This window comes from Vipera ursinii (assembly GCF_947247035.1).
Source record: "Vipera ursinii genome assembly, chromosome: 1".
Lineage (NCBI taxonomy): Eukaryota > Metazoa > Chordata > Lepidosauria > Squamata > Viperidae > Vipera > Vipera ursinii.
The window spans coordinates 317,565,311-317,579,445 of NC_139512.1; the positions used below are offsets into that span (position 1 = coordinate 317,565,311).

At 41.5% G+C, this 14,135-nt stretch overlaps 1 protein-coding gene across 1 annotated transcript in view; it reads right to left on the reverse strand.

Moving 5' to 3' along the window:
* Positions 1-13,875, reverse strand: part of LOC310631618 (cullin-9-like) — a 61,562-nt gene extending 47,687 nt beyond the window's left edge. Inside the window, exons 1-7 of the mRNA XM_083348203.1 lie at positions 13,803-13,875; positions 9,598-10,194; positions 8,101-8,255; positions 6,136-6,669; positions 3,789-3,927; positions 1,437-1,627; positions 187-559 (exon numbers count right to left, since the gene is read on the reverse strand). Coding sequence (XP_083204329.1) covers positions 187-559; positions 1,437-1,627; positions 3,789-3,927; positions 6,136-6,669; positions 8,101-8,255; positions 9,598-10,180 — 1,975 coding nt within the window. The 5' untranslated portion in view covers positions 10,181-10,194; positions 13,803-13,875. The remainder of the gene's footprint in view (positions 1-186; positions 560-1,436; positions 1,628-3,788; positions 3,928-6,135; positions 6,670-8,100; positions 8,256-9,597; positions 10,195-13,802) is intronic.
* Positions 13,876-14,135: the final 260 nt, after the last annotated feature.

The following is a 14,135-nucleotide window of genomic DNA, read 5'->3' on the forward strand; positions in this document are numbered from 1 at the left end:
CTCTTGGCAACTACCCAATTATTGAAATTTTTGTTATACTTTTATTCTTTATTTTCCACGAGAAGCTGTACAAGCACCAAACTAGTTTCTGAATTTTTTTCAACTGCACCCCACCCCCACCCCGCCCCCTTTCCTACAATTGTTTGACTTGAAATGAGCTTAAACACATATTTTAGGGGCATTTACCTTTGGCTTTTTCATCTGGTATGTCTGGAAAGAAAAGTCCTTCTGCGTGAAGAAGTTTATTAATCAACTGTGTGTCAGTCATCTCTGTTGTGGACAGCACTGGAGAAGACATTTCAGCAGAAAGTGACTCCTTTGGTTTTTGGGAAGCCACGGTTTCAGAAAAGCCACTATCTTTTGCAGAAGTCATGTCCACACTTTGGCAACCTTGCTCTGCACTTCCCTTGTTGAGGGTATATTTGATATAGATGTGGGAATTCTGAAGGTCATTTTGGGTGCAGCCTTGACAGTACTTGCTCAAGAGTGGCAAAAGTTTCCGAGCCAAGTCTACTGAGATTAACAGCTGAATAAGGCCCTCTTCGTCTAGTTCCGACAGCTTAAAATGCAAAAGACAATTCAGTAATCAGACGTCTATATACGCAGTGCTTCTCAAATCCAATCACAGCTGTAAGAGGATAAAACAGCCTGCTTATCTAATGGACCATCCATATACTAGGGCAGGAAAGGACACATTTTAAGCAGTTGAAGGCTGTATTTAAGCTTCTTGACCCTATGTGGGATCCAATGTATAAGAATCACTGGAAAGAATATGGTAAAATCTTTTCAGACTGTTTTTTAACATTCATTAATTAGAATGGTTGTGGCAGGACATTGGTAGTGATAAGAAAGTAAGGGATTACCATTCTTACACTTAACCCGCCCGCCCCCCCCCCCTTGTAAAACAGTGCATTCTGATTCTTAATTTGCAAATCATACCATGGGAATTTGGCTATTCTGATTCTAACTTTCAACAGTACAATTCTAATTGATATAGGTAGGGGGGGGACAAACAAGTCACTGTTGTTTATGTCTTTATTAGGAAAAGAACACAAGAGCTGCTCTTCCTGGCTGCCAGTTCACATGTCTTAATTCCGGAAGAAACAGGAATTGTTGGATTCCTGCACTTTTCCTAATCAGATAGCAATAGCACTTAGAATTATATACTACTTCACAGTGCTTTACAGCCCTCTCTAAGTGGTTTATAGAGTCAGCATATTGCCCCCAACAATCTGGGTCCTCCTTTTACTGACCTCGGAAGGATGGAAAGGCTGAGTCAACCTTGAGCCGGGGAGAAGTGAATTTCAGGAGTGAGCAGTGAGTTAGCTGGCAATGCTGCATTCTAACCACTGCACCACTACAGCTCAGTTTTTCCTAACCAGATGCCTGTTTCATCCTCTGTTCTCTTGCTCCCAGGTTAAATTTGTTCTATTTACCTGTTCCTCGTGATTCTCCTGGATGAACCGAACTATTTCCTGTTGTTCATGTTGCTCTAGCTTTTTAATGAAAAAAAGAAGTTCCCACCATTCAGCCCGGCTCAACATTCCAGAATTCTCATTTAGTTGATCCACTAAGTAGGGCAGGCAGTAAAGTCCTCCAAGAGGTTTGCAGTAAAATGTCTGAGTAGCTGCAGAGATAGATAGAAAGCAAAAACAAATTTCTGAATTCAGAGACTTGACTGTCACTTGCACATAGCTTAAGAAAACAGGATAAAATTTGGCATACTGTATTTTCCGGCGTATAAGGCGACCCGGCGTATAAGACGACCCCCTACTTTTCATGTTAAATTATAGGGTTTGGGCTAATAACTCAATATTTCACTTCCTGGCACACAATCTGCATATTAACAACTCGTTTAGCGTTAGTACCCTTTTTTTATAACTGCCACGATGTTGCTAAAATAAAAGAGGTAAACTTCGTGACCCTCCCAGCCCGTGCATAAAACAGAAATGAAAAGGCTTAAGCCTTTCCGTTCCCAAATACCAAGGTTTCCCCCGAGTTTTGCGCGGTTAAACAAACGGCAATTGCGTATTAATGTTTCTCCACGGAGCACAAAATTCGCCCAAATTAAGGAAAGTGGGGAGCTAAAGAATCTGGGGCTACAGGGAATACCTCTGGCACGACAGGCAACCCTGGGAAACACGAGGACTGCAGCGGCATGCTCAGTTTGCACAATCCGATCCAGAAAGCGCCCGGAGGCTCCTTCGTTACTTCTAACTGCAGAACGTCTCCATGTCCCACCCGCCTTGCCTTTTAAACCCCGCCCCCTTTTCCCCTGTAACGTTTCTCTGTTCCGCCTGCTCTGTGATTTGCCCAGCTTTGCTCCTTCCCCGCCAAATGGGCGCCTAGCCTTCTTTTCTCTGAGCTCTCTCGCCTGGTGCGCTGCTGCTCTCAGTTCTGCACTCCGTGACCGGGCAAGCAATTCTTCTGGTCGGCGCGAGTCAGGCGGTGCCTCGGCGGGAGCAAAGGTGCTCCCTTCCTATGGTCGAGTAGGGCGCCTCTGGGGACTGCCTGCCCCTCCTCTCATCGGGGACCTGACAGCCAGCATTGGAGGCGCTAGCATGGCCAGTCCTAGAGAGAGCAACGGCGGCAGCTGCAGTAGCCGCCCCAGAAGCTAACGAAAGTTTGCCCTCCATCACCCATTCGCCATTCACCGTCAGCCACTTTACCACGGGTCGCCATGCCTACCTCCATTCACCCAGCGATCCCGCCGCCCAGCAGAAAAGAGAAAAGATCCAAGAGGTATTTTTCTGGCGTATAAGACGACCCCCCCAACTTTTGAGGTGATTTTCATGGGTTAAAAAGTCGTCTTATACGCCGGAAAATATGGTAGTTCACATCCCTACAAAGAGGAGGGGTGATATATGCTGTTCCTCCTTCTCCTTTCCAGTCCCCAGTACCAACATTTCCATCACTCAAGATGGTCATCCAACTCATCAGAGCAAATTTGGAGGGACCATAAGATACAACAGGGAAGAAAGAATGAAGATTTCCAACTAATTTGTTAGCAAGATTCTTCCTCGGGAACTTCTCATTTGTACGCACTCTAGAATTCTACAGAAAAGAATATGCTCAATCATGATATTTATTTGTTAAATTTACTTAGTGCCTGTCTTGCTGTAGGGCTACATTCTCCTGTAAGGAAATAATTATTCAGCTGCAGAAGAATATGAATTTTTGAACTAAATATGCACACTCATTCTACACTATCGTTCAGCCCTCTCAGTCACAGGGTTGCTATTCTGAGGAAAGTAGGAGGCAGGTGTGCATGGATCACCTTACAGGGGAGATGGGCGACCAATAAATGAACGAATGAATGAATAAGTTCACCACCTTGAGTTATTTGTTAAAAGAGTAACAGCAGGATAAAAATAAAATATGAAATAATAAAATAATAAAAGTTAAGGTAAAGTACAATAAAATAAAATCCATCTCTAATGCAATTCAGAGAAAATAATATAGTGAAAAATGCCAAGCACAAAATAACTACTTTTCAACTTTCAGCATTTGACCATATTTCATTTCTTCAGATGACAATGGATAAGACTGCAGAACCAAGATATGGATTTTATAATACTTCATATTCTCTTTAGATTTTAATCCCAATAGTAAGATATAATCTAACCTAAAGTGTAATATTAGCCAAGTAAACCTTTTTCTCTCCCTAAACACATCTAAAATGTATTATATCACTAGTTAAAAGAAGTAAGCAACCACAATGAATTCATAACGTGCAACAATTCAAACTGAAATTACACATAATTGTGTTTATGTACCTCTAATCTCACCTGTGGGTAGTTTCAGGTTCTCTGTTAAACTAGATACTTTTTCTTCTGCAGCATCCTCTTCATTTTGCTCCCCAGAGCCAATAATTTCTATCATGTGCCAGTGCACCCAATAAGCCTGGCCAGTTGACAGCCACGCAACCTGTAAAACAATGAACTGCATAATTAGAGCCGTCTTTAAATTCCCTCAAATTCTCCATGTCAGAAGTAGAAGTTCTGAAATGAAGAAAAACAAACGCTGCCCAGGTTGTAGGGGACAGAAGTACCTATAATTTCATTTATGTTAATGATCAAGATAAACTAAATCACTTTTTAGAAGTAAGCAAGCAGTATAGTTTGGTCTGGTAGTTAAAAGGCACCAGGCTAGAAAGCAGGAGAACGTGAGTTAGTCCCGCCTTACCCATGAAAGCCAGGTGGATGACTTTGGATCAGCCACTCTCGCCCAACCCAACCTCCCTCATAGGGTTGTTGTTGTGGGGGAAAATAGGAGGAGGAAAGTGTGTTGGGTATGTTTGTTGCCTTGAGTTACAGTATTTGTAATAATCATAAAGGTGTGATACCTACAAATAAAAGTAAAATAGTACTGCAACTTTCACACATTTAGAGGGCACCAACTTTAGGAAAGGTAGTTTAGGATGCACATTATTTTATTTCTACCACAACAGTCTTCTTCTTGTTGTTGTTGTTGTTGTTTGTAAGGGCATATTGTCTCCTAGCAGCAATCAAGAAATTAAGTTTTAGATCTATACAATAGAATGATAGTACAGTCACATAAGAGCATTGTATTTTTTAGAATGGCACTAAGAAAGTATAAAATCAGTTTCTCCCTAGCAAATTGGCATTCTACAAATAGCAATCACTCTCTCTTCTGACCAACTCATCACATGAGTTGACCACAGAATTATAGGCTGAGACCAGTTTCTCTTTACTGCCGCTAATGTCTGGAGCATTTTTTTGCTGAAGTACATTCTTAAGGATAAGAGCATCATTAAATAAGGATAAAGTACATTATATTCATCTTTCTTGATAAGACACATTGCTTATATTGAGCTCATAATTGTCACAATACATCATTATATAACGTTTCATTTTAAATGCAGTCCTGTGATTGGAAAAAAAATCCTAATGCAATTCGTTCAGTGCCCAGTGCCTATTGTTATTCAATTACTTCCAAATTCTCATAACCCCAATGGACATTATTTTGTCAAGACTTTTTGTAATTACTTCTTTCAGTTCTTGTAACTTCAGTGGTGATACTTACCCATCTAGATATAAAACTCTTTTCCAATTGCCTCTTTATTAGTAATTCTAATAAACATTTTTACTTTACTTCATCTAATATTGATTTTTTTTCCAGTCTTAAGGTATTCCAAAATTTTCTTTGGTACATTTCAAAGAAATCATGGTGGCACGGTGGTTAGAATGCATATTGCAGACAAACTGCCTACAGCCAGGAGTTCGATCCTCGCCAGCTTAAGGTTGACTCAGCCTTGCATCCTTCTGAGGTCGGTAAAATGAGAGCCAGATTGTTGGGGGCAATATGCTGACATTTGTAAACAACTCAGAGAGGGCTGTAAAGCACTATGGAGTGGTATGTAAGTCTAAATGCTAATGCTATCCATTTTTCTTCATTTAATAGTTTTTGATGATCCAGCTTTCTCAATCTTATGTATGTGTAAGAGTCACCCAGCTCATGGCAACATATAGGTTACAAATTATACCCAATACAATAAAACAAATAGCAATAACCAAGATTTCAGACAACTCTAACACGTTTTCACTTAGGGACATATTCCTAAAACAGAGCCTGGAGAAAAAAAGCCATGTCTTCAAGTCCTGATTAAAAAAAGCAGCAGAGTGAGGGCAACTTGAATCTCCAGGGAGATATTATTCCAGAGGGTAAGCACTGCAACAGAGAAAGCATTTCCTAGGTCAAGGGTATCAAACTGGCAGCAAACAGGCTGGATGCATCACGTGCAGGCCACGCCCACCCTGGCTCCACAAAGGCCAAAAAAGTCACGGTGCATCACGTGACACGATTGAGTTTGACACCCATGTCCTAGGTCCTATCAGATGACATGGCTTTAAAGATGGGAGCTGATCATGCCTGCTCTTCTCAATCTTACTGGACAGGAAGAGACAACGAGAGACAAGTAGTGCTGCAAATAGCCTGGACCCTATGCCATGAAGGGCTTTATAAACAACAAGCATTGGTTGAATTGCAACTGGCTTCTCCCTGTAATAATAAAAAGGTTTTTAAAAAAACTTAACTTTTATACCAAACAGTATTACAAAACCAAACTACCCAGCCACTGGAGGAATTTAAAGAAAGCTCTACCCCTCAACCTACCTTCACAGGAGGCATTCCACTATTGCTTTGAAGGAATTCACCCTCATCCCCAGCATCAATCTCCTCGTATTCTTCCAACATCCGCACAGTCATTCCCGGCTTAAGATTCTCCTGCACATATTCAACATAGCTGCTGCGACTGGAAAAATCTGACAGAGTCAAAAATGGTTGGCCTTGCTTTTTTCTTGGCGAAGGTTTGGAAGTTACTAAAGGCACCTGAACAGCCGTACAAGTGGAACCCTTGGGCTGGAAGATGGATCGAATAATTTGAGGCTGGGTATTCATCAGAGACAGAAGTTCTCTTTCTTGGCTGCGATCCCAGCCCATGACCCGGACTAGCTCTGAAATTAGGTTAGCCATGGCCATGCTGAAATCGAATTCCCGTTGTACCCGGCTTTTTTCCCCGAAGGTTGAACTGGGGGCTGAAGAGTCCTGATGTTCCCCTCCCAGTTCTGTGGTACTGTTTAACTTGTCCATGAGGGAAGTGACACACAGATAACGCTTCACTAGAGAAAACAGCAGCTTCCCTGGAATCTGAAATAAATACAGCTTATCATACCAATGACAAAAAATTATGTTTTACAATTCTATCCCAGTAAGCAATAGTTGGATTTCAAGAAAAAATTACGTAATGGAATTATGTCCAAATATTGTGGATCATCTCCATCAATCCTACACAGATTGTCAAACTCTGTGTGAAGTCATGCAGGTAGTCCTTGTTTAACACCCACTTGTTCAGTGACCATTCAAAGCTACAAAGGCACTAAAAGAGGAGAACTTACAACGGGGTCCTCATAGGTGCGGCCACTGCAAAGTCTCCAGTCACATGATTTTTAATTCAGGCACTTGGCAACCAGCTCACAATTACATTGTTACAGCATCCCGCAGTCAAGTGATCTTCATTTGCAACCTTCACTGCTAGCTTCCATTAAGCGAAGTCAATGAGGAAGCCCACAGGTGGTCACAAATGGTGATCACATGGCTGTGGGATGCTGAGACTGACCATTATTCACTCAACAGCAAGTGGGACTATTGAAACTGCTGCCATAGATTGGTACAGTGAAATGATATTGCATTTTATAATTGCATTGCTTACAGTCCCAATTACATTAATAAACAAGAATTATCTGTACTATAAAACATCTGGATAGCATCAAATTGTCAGTCCCAGGTTCATTATGTATCACATATCCGTTTCTAGTAAGTGCCTAGCGACTATCACATTTTTATATATTTATATATTTACTTGGGGGGGGATTATATGGTCACCACCACCACCCCATGAATACTTGGTTGGCTACCAAGTCAACTTATATAAATCAATCAAACAAAAAAATCTGAATTAAAAATCAAAACACAATAATTAAGACACCACATAACAAATCACCACACAAACGACATCCATACAGCTTGGCACCCAGGGAAAATTCAGGTCCTGTCAGCTGAGGTATATACTGTTCGATAGGGCAGGTGCAATTCCTTAGTGCCACAAGGTAGCACTGTTCAAAAGAGGGGACCTATCAGATGGACAGAGACTCTCAGAGAAAGGTAGCCCCCATAAAAGCTTGACCATGTGCCATGCAGTGCTTTAAAGCTGATCACCACCTTGAATTGCACAAAGAAACATCTTAAGAGCCAATGCTGCATCTAAAATGGTGATGTAACCCAGGCAAATCCTGGACACCCAAAACTGGAGTTTCTAAATGTTTTTCAAGAACAGCTCCATGTAAAACATTTGCAGTAATCCAGCAGAGAAATGACAAAGACATGCGGGATAACGAATAGGGTTTCTGGTACAGGAATAGGTACAACTGGTCATCATCTCATGAATGTGATTTCCCCTAACTTTGATTTTAGACTCTCCTTCTTTCAATGAGATACTCATATACAGCCTTGTATTTTGCAAATATCTCCTGAAAAAAGAAATCTTAATACCCATATCAATGCCAACCCAAAGGCTGGTACCTGAGGGAGATGAATCCCTTCAAAGGACATACAGTGCTCTTCAGAGGATGTAGTCTCTGCAAAAAGCTCCAAGAGAGTATAACGACTGTCAAAATCCATGTGCTGTTCAATGCCATCTTGCTGGCTCAGGGACAAAAGAACATAAGCTCGGCTTCCTGAAACCAAAATAGCCATGCTTAATGTGATCCTTCACTAAATTTTATTTCTCCAAGATTACCTATCTACTTGCATGCTGAAAATCTATTCAGCTCTAACATACAGTATATTAAAATATTTGACATAGCAGAAAACTGAAGGTATATCATAAATACAGGTCATATAATTTACAAGAAATAGGTAGATTAATATTAAGGGTAGACATCTTACTTTTTCACAATATTTTAGCTAGCAATGATGACTAAGACAAAGTGGCACTGCAATCTTCTGAAAATTATATCACAGTACCACTTAATACCACAATACTATAATACTGTTTCAAATATACTAGCCTCATGTTTACAAACTTATTTTCCTAATTTCAAACTTATTTCCCATACTTGACATCAGAGATAGCTAATACCCTAAGAGGAAACTAACTTGTTAAATGAACTGAGAAACATAATAGCTCCAATATCCTCTTCATAGTTAAAATAGCATGTCTAAGACACAATGTCCTGAGATTTGTAGATCGAATGCATAAATCAGCAGCCAGCCAATTATTCTAACTTTATGCTGCATTTATTTGTTCATTTTTTTTAAAAAAAAATGACTGATCTGTATGAATGGGGCTGCAAAAATGCCCTATTCACTTATAAAAACTGCTGAAAGAGAGCCGTGACGACATGTGGGAAAAAGCCATTCATGAAAATGAAAAAGGATTTTTCCCCCCACCAATGAGAAACTGTTGCCTTCAAGTTCCAGCACTTTAGATGAAGAACTATATTTGTAACTATTATTTTTGTATCACTGCTAAGGTAGAAACAAAAAATCCATTGTCCAAAAGTTTGTACTGTAATTGCATGGGAAAAGAGCCAATCTGAGAGCGGCCCTAGAATAGACACTGGACTCAAAAAGCCTTGTGATTAATTTTAATTAGTTCCAAAAAATTTATTCAAATCTTGAGTAAGCATGGATTTGCTGAGTGATTTTGGCCCAGTTAGTCACGCTCAGCCTGAGGAAAAAGGCAATGGCAAATCTCTTCTGAAATCTTGGCAAAAAAATTGTAGGAACATGCCCAAGCAGTTGCCAGGAATCAAGACTGACTCGAAGGCACCAAAATGAAAAACAAATGCTTACAGAGCATAGCAGCAAAGAACTCACCAGAGACTCTGCACTGTTTCTTCGGTGCTATAAAATTATTGAACCTGTTTATCAGAAGAGTAAAAAGATATGCCAAGTAGGAAAAGTTTTGATTTTCTCCAGGATAACATACCTTAATGTATCTCTCAGATATGACGTGACTCAAAAAGAGAATGAATTACTGCAAGAAAGCTCATACACCTCAATAGGCAACCTCACCTGCATCATGAGAAGCCAAAGCTCTCAGCATCTTGCCAGCACTACGACGGATTTGCTTCTCCTCATTGCATAACATCTTCATCAGCAGATCTAAAGCACCTGTTTCCTTAAAGACACCTGTCAATGAGCCAATGCTGGCATAAGCACTGAGAACATGGACAGTATTAAGGATGGAGGACTCTGGACCACTCGTCCTGGCCATCTGTCGATTAGCACGCTGTACCAGGTTCCTGACGTCAGCCTTCATTTCATGCAAGGAAGCTTCATCCACTGTGACATCAGATGGGAAAGTGCTAGGTGATTTCTCCTCTTTTACTCGCTGCCCCTCAGGCTTCCTCTTGCCCAATAGTGTGGGGCAATTAGCATAAACTTCTTCTGCTGACATCCACATAAGAATGTTATCCATTTTGTTCTCAGCTGAAGCAGCATGGGTGGTATTTTCTACATTGTCATCTAAACTCAGGATGCTCCAGCGAATCAGATATTCAGTATGTCCATCGTGTCCACGACGTTGGCGGATTAGCTCCTCGGGATAAGCTTGTAGTTTTGGACCAAGATTTCCAGTCCTCTTTTCACCCACCATGATGGAAAATATATCTATGAAAAAAGTGTAAGAAGTTAAAGTGTAACTTGAAAAGTACCAACAAAACTAGGTACGGAATTTTCAAATAGTTAACATTCACTTGATATATTGAGAAGCATAGATCTGTTTCAAATGCATAAATAACTTTGCTGCAAAACACATCAGAGGCATCCCTTTGGATTAAAAAGACATTACCTACAAGATTTCTCCATTTTTTCTCTTATATAAATATTTTGGTCTAAAAAAACTAATAAGTTTTTTAATTTCTGTCCTAGAACTCTAGAACAGGGGTCCCCAAACTGTGGACTACGGCCTGGTAGTGGGCAATGGCCTGCTGGCCACCAGGCCCCGGGACCAGCTGGCCAGTGCGCACGCATGTGTGCGCATATCCCTTCGCTTGTGCTACGCCACGGCCGTGGGGCATAAAAACAGGACACTGCACTATGTAAAAACGGGATACCAGTGTGGCTGGAGGCATAAAAATGGGACGCCAGCGCGTCTCAGGGGGGCAAAAATGAGATGCCACCACACGTCGGGGCGCGAAAAAGGGCCGCCACCACACCATAGGGTGCAAAAACAGGGTGCCGCTACATTGCAGAGCTCAAAAATCAACACCACCGCACCACAGGGTGCAAAACCGGATGCCGCTGCCGCACCTTGGTGTGAAAATGGGCTGCTGCCACACTGCAAGGCGCAAAAACAGCTGCTGCACCATAGGGCATGAAAACAGGGCACCGCCGTGCGTGTAGCACAAAAATGGGCTACCACCGTGCTGCAAGGTGCAAAAACGGACACTGCCACACTGTGGGACACGGGAACAGGACACTGCCATGCTGCGGGGCACAAAAATGGCCACCGCCACCGCGCTGCACAAAACAGGTTGCCGCTGTGCTGCAAGGTGCAAAAACAGACGCTGCCGCACCACAGGGTGTGGAAACAAGATGTTGCCATGCCACAGGGTGCAAAAATGGGTGTTGCCCTGCCATGGGGCACAAAAACAGACTGCCGCCACGCTGCAAGGCGCAAAAATGGCTGCCACATTGCGAGGCGTGGAAATGAGGCGCTGCACCACGCAAGAATGGGGCAGGGCTAATGAGTATCATGCAGGTGCTAGCCCCACCCATTTGTGGCATGTGCGTGCTTGTGGCCCCGGGCACACACACGTGCACGCACACGTGTAAAATGCTTCCCCCTCCCTTTTCCTTTGGTCCGCTGAGAAAGGTTGGTGACCTCTGCTCTAGTGACAATTTTGCTTTCAATGATTTTTTAAGGAAATATTTGGCATAATTAGAGTAATAGCAACTGTTACCCTCAAATATCTCATTGTTACTTTCCTCTAAGAAGGTACACAATTGTGTGAAGTCAATTCTTGCTCTGTCCTGCTCGTTTAAATTTCCTTTAATTTTGGGTTAGAAAATATATAACAACTTCAAAAGCTGAAAATAGAATTAAGAACTCCAATAAAATGGCACTGAGGAAGTTATCTAATAGGAGTACTTTTACTCCAATTTTGTTGTTTTAATTTATGTTTAACCTGCAATCTTCCCACTGCCCTTTTTATTTTACTCTACTTCCTCTGCTATCCCAATACAAGTCACAAACCCACCCAGAATACTAATTTTACTCTCACTGCCGAGTCTACTTAGGCAAATGGAATTTAACAACAGTGACTTGGCATTTAAGAAGAAAAACCTTTAAAGACCCCTGCCTGGACCTACAGGAGGAACAATGAAGAACAGTTTAGTTTGGAGGTTCTCCAAACCACAATGTTTGACTTTTTTTTATTTTAGCTTGATTTTAAAGGAATGGTTTTTAAACTGAGGTAATTACTCCAAAGGGATATGTTGGTTATATCCTGGAGATAATGGAGCAATTTGCAATTGTTTGATTGGGAGTCTAGGATCCATTTTGAGACACTTCTGTAAAATGGTCTGGTTTGTTTTTTGTAGAGATAATGACATTATTTAAGATGGGGGTAAAAAATGATTGGGTCAGTTTAAAAACTATTGCTGGAGACAGTTAAATTGTAAATTTTGTCTGATAGGCAAAGTTGTGTCACAATTATAGCGGCTGAAGGGAAAAAGTATATTATTATAGTATTTTAGAGAGGAATATTCAGCGCTAAACTTAATGATGTGGCACTTAATATGGAGGATAAATTAACATATAAGAAATAAGGAATTCCACTAACAATGGAACATATGACTCAGACTTCTACTCCTTAAAGTCTGGAGACAGCTGTTAGGGGTGTAGTTCATAAGACTGAAAAGCAAATTCTGCACTGCAAATTCATATCCCATACTTTTATCTCCTCCATTGAGTGCTTTGAACTTTGAGCTTCAACAGAGAAGGATCATTTAATTCTATAGATCAGATGGAGTATCAGGAATTTGGAATATCATGAGAATCATGACCAACAAATTTAATAAATAAAACAGAAAGAATACAATAGTGTCAAAAATAAAAAAATAAAATGTACAGAGTATACTCACAGTAAAAAATATATTACAAAACACAAGAATGATGCATTGGATGGCTACTGCATTGCCTTGCCATCTCATTAGTTCCTTAGGGATATCTACGATTAGGTACTTAATGTTTTAAACTACATTTATGTAAACTAGCTCAGATTTCAAGTCAGTAGAGACAGACATCTGATTTACCAGAGAGACCTAATTAAAGAAAAGCAAAGATTCATTTGAATAGTTTCAGCAAATTATATAAGAAATATAGTTTACAAGAATCTTGAACTGATAGGAAATAAACCACTCTTAGCAGCCTGGATTTAAAAAAGAGGTTTCCTCAGTGAACGTCTGATACCAAAATGAATGAAAAACCTTTCTGCCACTCTTTATGAGGCATCTATTCATCCTTTTTTTGCCTTTGATCTAGTAAACGGAGTTAGATTATTGGGGGGCGGGGGGGAACCTGTTAGCCCTAAGCCACTGATACACTGTCTTTACACCAGCGTTTCTCAACCTTAGGAACTTGAAGATGCGTGGACTTCAACTCCCAGAATTCCCCAGCCAGCTATGCTGGCTGGGGAATTCTGGGAGTTGAAGTCCACGCATCTTCAAGTTCCTAAGGTTGGGAAACACTGCTTTACACAGTAGAGACTCTGTGTACTGAGTAGAGGCAATGTGAGCACGCAATATAGGAAAGAGATTCTGACTCATCAAACGAAGCAGGAAAATGTACGCTTGTATTATTATTATTTTTTTTAAAAAAAAACCTTTTGTTTTTTCGTTTTCAGTAGAAATCTTCCAACACGCTCCTTTTTTATTATTATTATTCCTCTACGCAGAGAAAAAAAGCCCAGCTTCGTTATCAAGAGGAAAACGGCCGATATTTTAAGTTCCGTTTTCACACATTCCTTCTTTAATGAGAAAGGGAAGGAAGGAAGGAGGGAGGGAGGGAGGGAGGGAGGGAGGGAGGGAGGGAGGAAAAGGGCGGGAAAAGCGGAAGACGGAAAAGAACCACTACCACCCTCGGCTGCACAGCGAGGAACTGTTCTGCTTGCCTTAACCCTGAAAGGTCGCCGAGCGGAGACCACCTTAGAAACGAACAGCGTGAAGAAATGAAAGCCGGGGACAAAAAGGAGCCACCCCTGGCACGACCTTACCTAACTATTGAGGGCAGTAGCGCGACTCTGCCCGCTCCTTCTGCCGGCCACTTCTACCGCTTCGCAAGTTCCGGGTGATTAGAACGCATGCGCAACAGCCCCCGTGCACGCACGGAGCCTGCTCTTTCAGACTCTTTTTCCGTCGGCCGATTCTACGGGTCCCTACGAGGGACATTTTGGGAGCGGTTAAGGCGTGGGGAGGGTAGGACGTGGAAGGAAGTGGTCTCGATGAGTCATTTCTTCCTCGGTGCGAAGTCTTCGCTCTCTTTGGGCTCCTGTTGCTGAAAGAAGCGAGCGCGCTGCCGTGCGCGGCAGGTCCTGCTTGAAAAAGGC